We start from the raw sequence: 15,487 nt of genomic DNA on the forward strand, positions 1-15,487 counted from the left end.
GGGTTATAAGGGAGAGGAAAGACACCTTAGATCGAAAGCAGCCATTAATCTTCAAACATACGTTTTTGAGAGGATTAGTCTAGGGTTTCGGGTTTTCTCCTGTTGTTAAAGTTTGTCTCACTAGAGGGACCCACCAGAACACAAGAACAGCATCCCACATCTTTGGCAATTCGAAGACAATATGCAAATGCAAATGTGAGAAATAGTACTTTGAACTTTGTGCTATAGAAAACAATGCCAATGATTTGCCAACCAATGCTAATAAACTACACATTGGCAAAAGTTTGTTTCTCTGAGCACATTGGAAATGTTTGTTAAAAAAAACTTTGAAGAGACTTCCTACACTTCCTGACATTATATTATCATTTTATGAATGCATTCAAATGCCCTGGGCACAGTTTAGTTGCACTAACACATGTTTCTTTTCCCTCTTCTTTTGCGGCCCTTCCCCCAAACCATAATGAGTAAATGTCTCCCCCAGTAAGTGGCTGACTTGCTCGCATCTTTGCGACTCCAACAGCTCTTTTGACGTAATGCAAGTCTCTCAAGAAGGTGAAATAGTTATGCAACACGACCTGAGAATTTTAATGAATAAACTTTTTCCATCAGGACTCACAAAAGTGTCTAGAAACCAGTCACGTAATTCCAGAAATGTGCTTCTCACACCTTGTTTAGTTCAAGTACTAACTGACTTGGCACTCGGCTGCACTACAGGTTGGAATTTAGGACTGAAGATGTGCCCAGATATGATATGAATTATATTTACTTGGCAGAAGCTGAATTTGGCTTGAGTTTTTCCACCAAAAAACAGAGGGGGATGTCGAACAAGAGGAGAAAAGTGGAGATACGGAATCTGTTGGACAATATGAAAAGGAAATTAAACAACACACAAACCAGACTCGAGATAAAGATTGTTTTCATGGTGAGCTCTATCCCACGACAGCACTGATGTCTCATTTTGTTGTCGTAAATGCTCATTAAATGGTGTTTAATGGCTAAGACTTTTTTATAGCTGCTGTAAACTTCTTCTGAATGTGTATACAGAGTACAAACAGTTCAGGTACCATCCGAGTCTTGTTGTTCATAATGTAGGACAGAAGACCAATGAGGATAGCGGTAAATGAGGGGAAAAGCAGCAATCAGCTCCAGGTGTCTCTGATAAGGCTCACATGCCATGGTGGGTGTGGGGGGGGGGGGGCTGTAGCAGTTTGCCGGAGGAGACCTGTTGTACGGGCCGACACATGGGGCTCCCAGCCCAGATAGGAGGGAATGGCGTGGGAGGGGCAGTGAGAGAGAGGGAGACACGGAGAGTGGGTGAGGCAATTGGGAGTAACAGAGTGAGACAGATAGGAGAGGGGCGAGGAAAAATGCCCCTCGTCGCCTCTCATTCTGACGCACACATGCAAACAAAACATGCACACGCGGATCTTCAAAGCCGACTGCTTTTCATAGTCTCCCTATTAGCTAAAGAGATTACATCTGGGGCCCTGAACCAGATAAATAAGGTGAGAGGAGTGTCAGAGCTCAGTCTGCTCCACCTCAGGATCCTCTCAGCACCTCAGTGGTGAGCAGAAAGGAAACACGCTCTTAATCAGAGGGACATTGAGAGAGCGAGAAAGCCGGACTCTGCAGGGATTACCCTTTTTTTTTTTTCTACCGTGGATTCCTCTCATTTCAGATTCACTGCCCTGTTGCATTCGGGTCGTTTTGCCATTCTTCTCCAGAACATTTTCCTCGCCTCTTGCTGTCCTTCAGGGGTTCTTCAGTGGATTGTACGTGGGAGAGCAGGAGGAGGTGAAGCGGTTCCCCACAGAGGTGTTTTGAGTTATGGATGTTGACACATTCCTTCTGGACACGAAGAGAACTGGATCCAGCCTGAGCAGCACAAGCAGACGCTACCTCCACGGACGCTTCACTGGTCTTTACCTCCTGGTATCACCCTTTCTCCCAGCCAGCTCTTCAGCATGTACCTTTCTGTGAGGCTCATCCCAGTCTTCCGAGCTCCAGGACAATGTGCAAATGGAAAGTGACTAAGGGTGCCTCAGCCTTGTTCCGTCTATCCTGCCTTTCCCTGCCACTGCTGCTCCTGCTCCTGTGTTCGGCTCTGTCTGTGGCCTGCCATGACACCCACAGGGCTGTGCGTGCCCCGAGGGGTGCCAACTCCTCGTCGTCTGCCGTGGTGGGGCGGCATGTGCGCAGCTACAACCACCTCACGGGGGACGTGCGCAAGAGGAAACTCTTCTCCTACCAGAAGTTCTTTCTCAGGATCGATAAGAACGGAAAAGTCAATGGCACCAAAAGCAAGGATGATCCGTACAGTGAGTAATGCCTGTTTTTCTCCTCTTTCCTTTCACATGTGGGTCCCATAGAAGAAATGGAAATACCTTCTTTCGATTTCACAGTCAAAGACCCAGCAAATAATATGAACCTTACATGAAGTTGGTGGGTGCGAGTTGCTGCGCATGGAATTGGGCTTTGCATGCATTGCTGGGAGGTATATAGTCAGCTCTATTGTTTGTCCTTAGGTTTCAGAGTGCAGATTTATTCGTAGCAGGTTTCCTGGAACCAATTTGAAATTACCAGGGGAGCCTTTCCTTTCTGTAAAATGCGCAAACCGTTCGAAGTTACTCCCGAATATCATGCAGTACATCAGTTATATTTATTACTGCTGCTGCAACTCCCTTGTCACTGCAACAAATGGATTAAGATTTTGTTCATTTAAAGCAAATATCAGCTAGCTCTTTTTTTTATCTTGAAAGTGTTATCATGTTCATTTATAAATAATCTTTAGATAATCAGAAGTTTAATTTGACTTCAATTTACAGTTGTGGCATGTCCATTCACCCAGCGAAGAACTCGAAGCACCTGGCCACCACACTCTGAAATCTCCCTCTACACTTTTTCGTTTGTAGGTTGCACACACATTGCGGCTAATAAAAAAGGCTTTGACATATGGGTCCCATGTGCGTGCTGCTTAGCTTTTTTAGACAAGGGTGTGCTGGAACTCCGTAAGACATGGCAGCGAGTATTTCAATTAGCTGGACTGCCTCTTAAATGTGTTGCACAGAAAGTCTCTTAATAAATCCAAGACCAGGCTTGGAAAGTTTTGGAAAGCTTTCAATTACCATCAAAGAGTTTGTCAAGAAAGCTGGACACTATTAGGTCCAGTGCTGTAGATCTTAACATTTGCATAATTATATTTAGTAATGCATATTTAAACAAAATAATACATTTAAATGTAAACAAAAAAAAGATACACGTTATATCTATCATGACACGTTTTTGTACTTCCCTGTTAAAAGCATATAATATGTCATGTTTTTGCACTTATCCCTATGCCTGTGATCTCTGCACATGTTCAAATATTCCTGCCACACACTTACCACATGTGAAAATTGCACTGTCCTTATTAGCTCCCACAATGACCCTTAGGCATGAAGCATACTGGTAATATTGTTCCAGCCAGATGCACTGAGTTTCAGTGGGGATTCACATCTCATTTCAGTGCTGATATATCTGAAGTGTGGATATGGCCTGGAATGTCTGCGGGAGGCATAGCAAAAGGGAACCACTTGTTGATGAATGGATCATTTCTCCAAAACAGATTGGACCTCTGCCATCCCTTTCCATGCACTTTTTTTGCAGGCGCTATAATTGAATTTGAAGGGCCTCTGGTGCCCACAAGGTAGCAGCAGTGCTCCCTCCGTCCCTCGCTTTAAAATAGCACCACAGTAGATGTTAGTGTGCAGCGTTTACGACAGACTTGTTTGCTTGATTTATTCTGTAATCACAGACAATTGTTGTTGCCGCAAATACCCGGAAAGAGGGCAGAAATGAGTGGCCTGCTATGTTATGTATCATCATGTACTTCAAACATCAAAACATCCTCAAATGATTTTACTCCAGTTGGAGCCACTGGCATTTTAAAAGGAACCAGTCCCTTTGCGGTATAATATTTCTCTCAAGTTAACAAAAAGAATATTCCCATGAATAGCACAGCGTGTCATTGTATATAGACTGACGTCATTTTGACAATTATATTTATTTGAAAGCCCAGTGTTAGAATAGGACTTAATTTTATCAAAAGGGATAAGGTTGTGCATGTATATGTGCCTGTCAAACTCAATTTAAACTTTTTTTTTTTATGTTTATGAAAAGTACACTGTGCATTATGCTGAAATTAGTAGTCGAATAAACTCAAGGTTAGTAGTTTGTCTGTTTTGGATGAGCCTAACTTTAGCCAGAGTTACAGAATATTCTTTTGGAAAAGCACAAAGTATAAGGAGATTTTTTTCCATACTCCGCAGTTTTAATGAGACATTAATATGGCCTATTTACCAGCAATGCACACATAAAATGTCACATCTCGATGCGAAATTTACATTTACACCCCCGTGAACACTTGCAGTAAATCAAAAGTCCGTAGTTTATGAGAGGGCCAATATTTGTTTTGCATATTTGATGCGGGAAAATATTTGCAGAGAGCCTAAGTATGATAGATTGTTACATTTCCCAGATTCAAGCTCCCAGTCAGAGAGTCTCTTTGTCCGTATTCGAGTTCTCAAGTCCAGCCTTCTTTAGTTTTCAAGTCCACAAAAGACCTGTCTATGTGCAGCTTGAAATCCTATCCCACCCATATTGTTTGATTTCCTTTCAGAATCCATCAGCTCGGTATCGCTTTTGTCGCATTGTGTTTCCCCCAAGACATTTTTTGGAAACGGCACCCCGTGTTCGAACTCGGAGCTGTCCTTGGTGTATTGAGCGAGCTTAACAACAAGCTCACTGTGATGCAAAAGCTCTCACATGGACTGGCCAGAGTTTAATCTTTCTTTAACTGTTTTGATCTTGTTTGTCTTCTCTTTCCTCTGTGCAATTGTTTTGTGTTTATCACAGGGTGCTGATGAAAACGTCAGTATCGACACAAGCGAAAAACCTTCAGTGTTGTAGTTCAGCGGTGTTGGCATGGCCGGAGGAAATCGTTAATGACGATCATTAGTCTTTGACAGCTGTGATTGAGGGGATTTGTCTGATCAGAGTTCAACTACTGGTTGAATCGAAAGGTTTAAAGTGCAGGGGTCTTTCCAATCATCATGACAGCTCTTGGGCAGCAGATCAAACAAGGGTCAGGCAAGCGGTCATTATACGTCTCTCACTCCATTTGGGGTCAGTGTAATCTAATAGGGCTCAATTAAGAATATTGCTGGTCTAATGAGGTGTTTCCAGGCCAAACCCCACTAGCTTTGGTCAGAGTGGCACATTTGAAAGCTGTTTTTCTTCATGAGAGAATATAAATTGCTCTGTTTCTTTCAGGTGTTGAATTTCTTTGTATGCGTTAGACTGGACCTTAAAGCATACAAACCCTTGTTGGGATTCATTATTTGTTTGCTGAATTAATGTTAATATTCATAACTTGTCGTTCCATCAGCGTCTGTTGGTTTACCTCATTAAACATAAACTTACATTAAATACGTATTTTATGTGGGAGATTTCCATGTAAGTTGAATAAATGTATTATTATTATTTTTATCATTAATACTTATGTTTTTTCCCCTGTTCAAACTGCATCTAGATTTATATTTCAAAATACCCCCATAAAAACTTTATTACCCACAATGCTTTTGACTTTGATCATTAACCTTCTTTTTGAGCAACATGTGATGTTTCTTCAACATCATTTTTGGTTCCACCATTAACCTAGTGAAGTATTCTCAGTCAGTTTGACAAGTTGCTGTTGCATATAGACTCATTACAATACCTTTGTTTTTTTCTCTGCATATAGTGAACATCTCTGTGATTGGTCATAGTGCTCAACCACTGCAAAAAAAAAAAAAAAAAATGACACAATAATTGTGCACCTTTAGTAGTTAATCATAATTTTCATATGATATTTGACCACAGATTCATACTCTATTTGAATGCATGTCAATCATAAAATCAGTTTATTCAGTTTTTCAATTGTGGCTGTAAAATGGCTCACTGGTGTGAATGAACATGTGCAATGTGTGAATTTAAATGACATGTTGCCAGGCCTGACCACATGTATGGCACTCCACAGAAGTGTGTGTGTATGTGTGTGTGTGTGTGTGTGTGTGTGTGCGTGCTTTCTGTGGTTACGGTGCCCATTTATAGCTCCCCTGGGAAATCCCAACCACACAAGTAATAAAAATGACTTATGAGGATTGAGCTGATGTGCAAAAGGTTAGTGTCAGTGTTTCATTCTCTTTGACCTTGACGTCCTCATAGACTTTCTCCTTTTTGATTCATAAATAACAGAGCTGGTTTTTACGAGGCATTTTAAGGATCACTACAAGGAACACACGGCCTTCAAAAATGCAGCATGCTGATAGCTTTGACATCTTGTTCCATTATGTTTGACCAAAAGTTACAGCAAAGACATATTACAAGAGATTTCTATTTGAAATAAACGCTTTTCTATTCATCAAAGTATCAAAAAAAAAAAAAAAAAAATGTAAGCTGCACAACTGTTTTTAAAATTGAATTTTAAAAAATAATATATATTTAAAAAAAACGCATATTTGAATGATTTCTGAAGAATCATGTGACACTGAAGACTGGAGTAATGGCTGCTGTTTGCCATCAAAAGGAAAAGTTACATTTTAAAATATATTAAAATAGAAAACTGTTATTTTCAATAGTTTTTGATTAAATAAATGCTGCTTTGGTGAGGAGATTTAAAAAAAAAAACTTCTGGAACATGTAAAAAAAAAAAAAAAAAGTATAATAATACTAAAGTAATTTCTGTTCCAAATATTTTCAATTATTATTAAACATAGTGTCTCTTTTATAGCTAATTAATAATACATTAATACATTTAAACAAATGCTTACATTGATTATCATATATTAGTTAAACTGCATGTGTTGTGAAGTTTTTTTTTTTGGCATTCCACGCATTCCGGAGTATGATTTTAAAAATCAATGTGCCATAATTAGAATTTTATAATGTTAACATGCAAAAAGTCCATGTTTTCAAATTGATGTAAAGTACCCTTAAGACTGTTAAACCCACAACACACAGGTCTATTCTGTAATAGCAGCTCAACATCTTCATTTAATTAATACATTTCTTTTTTCCACGCTGAAAGTTCAACTTGGAGGAGTGGAAGACCAGATGTATGCCTAACCTCTGACCCCATTACTTAAAGCAGAGCACTATTTGTGCCATGGGATGTTCTGGGGAGAAACACCACTGTCTCTTTTCTGCCGTGGTCTGTCTGATTACCAACAGACGGTGACTAAAAGCACACTTGCCCACAAACCAGTGAGACAACAATTGTGAACTTTCAGGAAACTATAAGCTCTGAGGAGACATGTACTGATCATCGAGCAGTTTAAGGAGTAAGACTGAGATGTAAATAGTTTTATGCCAGGTACAGAGATTCTGTGTGATATCTACAAATATGCGTTGTTCTCTTTATGCTTATAAAGCCATTGAACAGGAAAGACAGAGGGAACGGATTTGCAAGGTGTATTGGAATACAGTGTCCTGTGTGGTATACTACAATACTGGACAAATGAGAGCATGGTGAAGCTTTCCTCAAACACATCTTCTCACAAGCTCCAAGGGGAATTCCTAAGCAATGTGTGCTTGAACAGATGGCGGCGGTTGGCGAATCAAAGCACTGAAGAGAGACAAGGACCAATGTGAGCAGAGATGCATCTGGCCAGTCGAATTTGTGTGAGCAGGAGTGTTCTTGCATTGGTTCCCAATGCTTTGACATTACGGAGGAGGTTGGAATCTGTTTGCCACCACAGAAGGTTGTTTGGCTGTGGCATGTGTGTGTTTGGGGATGGTGCATGCATGGTTGCATGTGCTTGTGAGTGTTTCAGTGGTTTCATTGCCCGGTCAAGGAGAAGGAGAACGGATTGCAAAACTCTCTTTACCAGTGAGTTTGCATTGTGCTCTCTTAGCAAGCTTCAGTAGGAAAATCCGCAATGAAAGCCTGTTTATGAAGTGCAGAAAAATGAACAAAATTGTTTTAAGAAAAATCATCATTCTTCACAAAGCTTTTAACACAACTCTGAAATAGATTTATTTTACGTCTGTTTGCAGAGTCCACGTATGCTTTCTATAAACTATCAGAAAGGCTTCATGGATTTTGTTTTTGACATGACAGAGAATGCACAGACATGATCAGGCTCTTCAGGTTATCATCAACTGATCTGGTTTGTAGCTATTTGAATAAAAAACATTGCCATTTCTCCATACTATCCATTGAAGAATGTACAGAGGTTATAACAATTTTCAAAAGGTCTGCATACACTTACACAGTTCATCCAAAATGATTTTCTTACTCAGTATTTTTGACTTGTTTTTCTGTAAATTATCAAGATAGATTTACTTGGGAAGCAAAATGACTCTTTTTCTTCAGAAAACTAAGACTTTATATATTATGAAACTTAAGTGACTTTATGCTCAAAATAACAAATTATCTGCCAATGGGTTAAGAAAAAAATAACTTGTTTTCACTTTGAATTAAGTTTATTTTTCTGACCCCATTGTCTAGTTTCAAGTATATATATATATTTTTTTTTTAAAAATCAGAAAACAAGACTTAAAACCTAAAGTTATTTTGTGTTTCAATTAAACATATCTTGATTTAAGAAGGTTCTGTATTGGAAAGAAACTCATTTTTTGCAGTGTATTTCAGCATAACCAGGAGGGTGGGATAATAAGACCTGTCCACTGATCTTCCTGAGCCCAGGAGCCAGGGGCCTGCAGTGCTCAGATCAAAGGTCCAAGTCACTGTCATCAGAAGCCAATGACGGGTCAGCTGCAAAGATGTCTTTTAATGGGGACCCTTTTTCCTTTATGGTCCTGTAGATGGGGGGCTAATTGAAAAAACGTGCGTGTCAGAGAGGAGTGGTGGTACAAGGTTCCCAGGACAATTAAGCAACCTGGTGCAATATATGACTTGAATTGACTCTGTCTTTCCACTGGAGAGGAGAGCTGACAAGCAGTTGTGTTCCAGAGTGCAAGTAAGATTATTGTTTTGACGTCTGGAAGCGATCCAGTCTGAACACTGCTAGGGAAAAGTCTGTTTGCCTGATAAAAATTGTTGTTTGAAGTGGATGGGGGTCTCTTTCACTCTCTCGCAGGCTTCGGTGGTGATGCAGGTTGCATGAGGCTACAAATACGAGGCTGCAGGGTTTTTTTTTTTGTAATTACCACAAGATGCGATAACCTGAGTTCTGTCACCCTGCCAAGAAAACATTGAGCTCCGTTAAGCGGGAAGGGGAGCGGCCACCTACAGAGCCTGAGGCAAGAGCCAAGTCTACTGAGAGAAGATCTAGCTAGGCTATGGGTGGGATTCTCTGGACCACCGTTGGCCCATGGGCAGTGTAATGTCACAGACACATGGCCGCTCACAGACAGGGTATGAGTAAGGTGGGGCCGGGCTTGTTAAAATGCAGAGGCTTTTAAGTCTTTGTAATCTGAGCCCTAACGGGGAGTAAAACAAGAATACTGTAGGGATTCGGTTGCAGCGCAGCTTCTTTTAAGAGAACGCCTTGGCTAGAGCTTTGAATAATGCAGGCGGTGAAATTGTGTTTGTCAGAATTCCGGAGCGCCATGATATAGATGTAACAAAACATTGGGTCTGCCAGGAAAACTGTTTAAAAGTAATCACGCTCTCATGAGTCAAGCCTTTGCTGTCTGAAGAGCAGCAGTTCTCAAACTGTGATGCGAAGAAGTGGCTGGCAAGTCTTCTGGTTAATAATAATAATTAATAATACATAAAATATGAAAATAATAATGGCTGGTGAGTTGATTGGCTGATAATAAAACAATAAATGAATAATAGATAGTATATTTAGAATTGTCAAAAAAAAGCACAAAATCGCAAATTAAATAGCTTATAACTAATAACCAAGTACATTATTGTAGTAGCGATATTAGATTAATATTATTCAAATTAGATCTAAAAATTTGAAATCAAATAAAATATAAATATTAGACCAAAAATGTCAATGAAAGTAAGAAATGTTGCCTTGACAATTAACAGAAATAACATAAGTTGAAGTACTAAGATTATTAAATTATTGAAATAAAATGAAGCATTATTTAAAAAATATCTATTATTTTAAAAATCATTTGTAAAAAATGGCTTCTGATTTTGATAATTATTATTCAGTAAATGATAGTTATTAGTTATAGGATTTTTTTCAAAGTTGTATCAGTTAAAAAAAAAATGTAATTGGGGGTTTCTCTCAGACTTGAGGTGTAAGGTGGTCTGCAGTTAATGTTAAAGTGGTCTGCACCACCTGATTAAGTTTGAGAATCACTACTGTAGAGATTTGTTGAGGTTTAACTCTTACATGGCAGTGCATATGCACTTTAATGAGCCATATTAAACTGTAACTTAAACTGTTGCACGCACAGCTGTTGCTCTTGGTAATGTCTTAAAAATGTTGATTAGATAATATGTGCTTGAGTGCTTAATGCATTTCAGACACCGGCCTTAAAAGAGACCTTTCTCTGTACTTTTAGGTCAACTCTCATCTGGTATTTGGCATGAATCTGAAATGAAAGAGAGGCAGATCTTAAATGTTTATGGTGTGGGAGAAGAAAGCATGCAGTGAGACCTGTTGCTTAGATGCCTCGGAGATGTTTTGGTTTTGTAAATCCAGCCTTTTGTTGCGGACCAGCATTTCAGCTTCAATGCAGACAGAAGAAACACTCCTGGATCTCGTGAGCGAGTCATAAAAAAAATGCTTTGACAGACCACATCAAATAGCCAAAAGCAAACAGGTGCTTTCCGCCAGACAATTCAAGATTTATTTTGACATTGCATGCTTTAAAGAGCAGCAGCCAAATTTACTGTAGTCAAGACATGATGTTTGCACACATGACATGACATCACTCACATAGAGATGAGTGCTATGTTTGGGATTTCTAGTCAAAATTTCAATGTGCTTGTGTCATTTTGGGCAGCCGTCCCATTGCTTTTGTCCAGTCTGTTGCTCTTTGATCATGGATTATTCTCCCATAATCCTACCTAGTCTGTGATCCCATCTCTGAGCTCCTTTTATTCTGTCGCTCTTGCTCATGAACCTGAGGTGAGGGAGGAGAGAGGATAGAAAACTAGCTCTCCTTACATCTACTCTTGGTGATTGCAACCTGAGCCCGTGTAGAGGATCTGCCTTCAGATCCACGTAATCCTCCTGTTGTAGCAGCGCTTGTGCCCCTGATCCACAGGTGTGGATTCAGTCCCTCAGCATTTACAAACCATCTGAGACACAGAGGGTTTCACATAGTTCTGAAAGTATATATGCAATCTATTTTTGTTACAACAGGCAATCTGACTGACTGAAAAGTCATAAAAATGACAAAAACAATAACAAAATTACAAAAATTTACTACTAAACTGCTTGTGTTTATCAAAGGCCAGAAGCTGCAGGCAAAAGCTCTTTTAACCTCATTCACAAACGACATAGGAACATATAGCCCTGTTTGCTACTAGGACATGCTTTGGTCTGGGACTAATCTTATCTAAACCGTGATTGCTTTATGGGTTCACATAATTGCCTTTTAAAAGACAAAACAGTAATGGTTACCACTCCTTGAATCTCCAATGGCTACAAACCTCTGCCAGTATGCTTTTCAGCTCTGAAAACTCTTTAACAAAGACAGCAAAATATGTTCATATTTGTTACCTGTTCTATCATTTTAGGCTTGCAATTTAACCTATTTCATTCTGCAATTACACGTTTCATATGACACCAGCGCTGCACTGTGTTTAAAGTAAAATAAGTATTTGCATAATTCCAAAAACTCTAAAAACTGCGATGCTTTAATGTGGACGTCATGTTAATGATATGTTTCTGTTTGTTTTGTAGGTACACTCGAAATCAAGTCTGTGGATGTGGGCATCGTTGCCATCAAGGGGATCCAAAGCAATTACTACCTTGCAATTAACAAGAAAGGGGTGGTCTATGGGGCGGTGAGCATCATTCTCTCTTCATTCCTCTTTTAATTATAGATAATGACTGGACTCCACAACAAATAATGATAACGTTTCATGATCCCATCCAAACCGAAGACGTCCTTCTTATCAGGAATTTTTAAACAACATTCAGAATTTCTAAACTATTTATAGAAATTAAGCTCTTTACACAAGCTTCCAGAACGTTCAGAGGCTTTGATGTCGGAGAGCCTGCTTTATTTCTCATGTCTTGGGGCACTTAAAAAGCCCTGGGTTGTTTTAAAGGACAGTTCCACTCCATTGCCTGTAAATAATCCCCCAGCAAAAGTCAGCTTGAGCAAAAGAGATCTGTCATCTTTGAAAAAGTAAGCTGAGAAGGCTTTCTTCCTTACACAGTAGTCTCTCCTCCAACACTGCTCCATGCATGCGTTCTCCTCAATTCACAATCCAGCCATACAATCCCTTCTCCCTCTTTGTTCCGATTTCTCTCCATCCCCATCGCCTTTCATTCATCCGCTCTCATGAATGGCAAATGTTACCTGAAACAAGCAAAAATAGTGCTGTACATTTCCAAAAGTGAAATCAACAGATTGGAAAGTACTAAAATGCAATCGCCCATGCCTCTGGTCTTATTTTGTTGATTCCAATAATACTTATGATGATCCTGTCATATAAATGGTGGATAATACAGTTTATCTAATGATACCTTCATTCTGTAATAGACAGTTATTTTTCAAAAGTTTAAAAAAAAAAATACGTTTTGATATATGTACAAATTGATCATTTTAATGTATCAATATTATATTGATAATATCAATATACTACATTATATACAATATAAATTTTATGAAATGCATTTTTTTTTTCTGGAAGTAGAGGCAGCAATATTGACATGATGTTAAGATGAATGGTGGACGCAGTATAACTTATAATACATTCATTCCATTCCAAAATAAGTATGAAATAAAAAAAGTATTTTTTTAAAATATTTATATAAAATATATATATTTGTATATTTTTTATTATGATATGTAAGGACTGATCCTTTTAATGTAATATTATATTAAAACAATATTTTATACATATAACAATAATCCATTATATTACAAATAAAAAAAAATGTATTTCATAATATATATATATATATATATATATATATATATATATATATATATATATATATATATATATATATATATATATATATATATATATATATTATGAAATGCATTTTTTTTTTCTTAAAGTAGTGACTATAATACTGATAAGGTTTGCATTCAGATCGTTGCTTTTGAAATAAATCAACAAAAAGACTAAAACTGACTCACATATGTCTTCTTCATGCAGAAGGATTTTGGCGTTGACTGCAAGCTGATAGAGAGGATAGAGGAGAACCGGTACAACACATACGCCTCGGCAGAGTGGAGGAACAAAAAGAAACCCATGTTTGTGGGCTTGATGGCCAACGGGAAGCCGATGAGGGCCAAAAAGACCCGGAGAAAAAACACAGCCACACACTTTCTCCCCATTCCTATCGTGTAGCTACAACCCCACCAAAAGGGAACATGCACTGCACTGAGGAAAGACTTGGACATTTTCGACAGTTTGGAGAAGGCACTATGTAAAGGAGCTAAGAGAACTCTTTTTCACTGAGTCCGATTGTTGTCACATATTTGTTTTTAAGTTATTGGCACCAGGGAAAATTGGGGACATTTTTAATGCCAAACCCTTTTCTAGCGAAGGAAAGGTTGGACCAAATCCGACAAAGAGGAATCGGACATTGCAACCTCCCAGAATGAACTGAAGAGACCTTTCACAGAGTGTATTGCTTGTGTGTATTTGTGTGTGTGTGACCTTTGGATGCAGTTATTTATGCTGTACTAACTCATACGAAACACTCTAACAGACTCTCAAACTCTGTGACTCAGTGGACTGAAAGTTATGCAAACACTTACTGGAAGCACTTGCTCAAGGTGCAAGACTGAGAGGCCGAGACGGAGACCCTGCATCCTACCATCCAAATTTAGTCAAGCTAGCACCATAGCGCAAAAAACTCTAACATTATTAACATGCAAAAGCCACTGTATTTGATATCTCCATTCTTTACCTGACTGCTTTGGAATAAATTATTTATTTTATGTAATATTTAAAGAAAAACAAAGGCAAAAAAACATGGAAAGGACTTTTTTTAATCATTTATGCTCCTCTTTTAAAAAGCTATTCTATCGGTTACACATGAATAAATAAATATATTTCTCCTTACCAAGCAGAAGTTGCGTCCGTGATACTGAGAAAGGTTGTTTTTTTCTTTCATTCAATTCTCAGAGGTTAAATGCATCTGTAAACAAATGAACTTGCTGCACTTATAGAGGGAAGAGGTGATCCAGTTAATATGTTTTCTGTACATTTAAAAACTATTAGCATTAGTGATTTTCTCAGTCACTGTTTACGCTATAAAAAATACCATTTAAATTGATACCAGACATCGCTGTTTCATAAAGAAAGCAATAATAAATAAATAAAAATCCCAGTGATAACTATGAGCTCATCTCTAAAAGCATTTAAAAATTCAAAACACACAGTCTTCGGTCACTGCCACACATATTGTCCTAGTATCAGTTGTGAAAGGGACACTGTGCTTTGAGATCCTTTTAAAGCTGAGTTCACTCGTGTCCCAAAAAGTCTGGTACTCTGAATTGAAAACATTCTTCTTTGTTTGTTTCAGCTGTTATCAAAACCCGCATGTAAATCTATATCCACACTCAATGCCCTTTTGGCTCATTTTCAACTTTTACTACAAATTTCAATCATGAAACTCTGCTCTACTAGCCCACTCACTTCAAAGAGTCAATGTGAAGGGCATGTGGTGTGTATGTAAATATTGGCAGTAGATTATGGGCTGATTCTGATTATCTCTACTGTAGCCCTAACGCTTTCCCCCCTCTCAAAACATCAGAACAGTTCCAGCAATTAGCAAATAAAAACGTAGAAGCTTTGGGTTGGAGTCTCACCTTTTTATCATAGTCTCTCTTGCTTTTTGCTGTCACGTGGGAACATGACGGTGATGCATGGACTTTTCCAGGAAGTTTTTTATTGTTTCAAGTTAAGAGTATTGATGTGTTTGTTTAAAAGTGCTTTTGGGTGTTTCGTAAACATCTTTTCATGTACAATTACGCAGAAATTGATTCAAGACTAGGGCTGGGAACCGAAAACCGGTTTCATTTTATGAGTCGTGTGATGTTCAGTTCGTTAACATACTTCAGCATGGTGAACCATATTCAAATATTTCCATTGAGTTTCTAGCGATAGTTATTCAGGCTCCTCAACACGGCAACTAAATCGCTAAACGGTCCGATTCCCGAAAGAATGAGTCTTATGAGCCAGAGAATCAGAAACAAGCAGCACAATTGATTACTGAATGAGTCATTCGAATGGGTTGGCTTTTTAGTCAATCAAAAACACAATGTAAAACTCATTCTCCGACTGCCGAAAGAATGATTCAGTTGTTTTAAGTGAATCAAACAACTCTAATGTATTCATGCG

The 15,487-nt window shown here is 38.5% G+C and overlaps 1 protein-coding gene across 1 annotated transcript; it reads left to right on the top strand.

The window, feature by feature from the left end:
* The first annotated feature begins 1,276 nt into the window (after positions 1 to 1,276).
* Positions 1,277 to 14,920, top strand: LOC113064208 (fibroblast growth factor 10-like). The gene is made up of 3 exons (XM_026234844.1): positions 1,277 to 2,318; positions 11,859 to 11,962; positions 13,292 to 14,920. Exons 1-3 carry the CDS (start codon positions 2,012 to 2,014, stop codon positions 13,484 to 13,486), a joined length of 606 nt encoding a protein of 201 aa, XP_026090629.1. The 5' UTR covers positions 1,277 to 2,011; the 3' UTR covers positions 13,487 to 14,920.
* The last annotated feature ends 567 nt before the right edge of the window (positions 14,921 to 15,487 follow it).

The sequence above is a fragment of the Carassius auratus genome, chromosome 46 (assembly GCF_003368295.1).
Source record: "Carassius auratus strain Wakin chromosome 46, ASM336829v1, whole genome shotgun sequence".
In the NCBI taxonomy this organism is placed as follows: domain Eukaryota; kingdom Metazoa; phylum Chordata; class Actinopteri; order Cypriniformes; family Cyprinidae; genus Carassius; species Carassius auratus.

Bases quoted from the DNA above. Each gene is read 5' to 3' on its own strand.
- LOC113064208 (XM_026234844.1), top strand. From the start codon at position 2,012: ATGTGCAAATGGAAAGTGACTAAGGGTGCCTCAGCCTTGTTCCGTCTA. The intron at 2,319-11,858 runs GTGAGTAATGCC...TTTGTTTTGTAG, and splicing joins AAGCAAGGATGATCCGTACA to GTACACTCGAAATCAAGTCT. The intron at 11,963-13,291 runs GTGAGCATCATT...TTCTTCATGCAG, and splicing joins AAGGGGTGGTCTATGGGGCG to AAGGATTTTGGCGTTGACTG.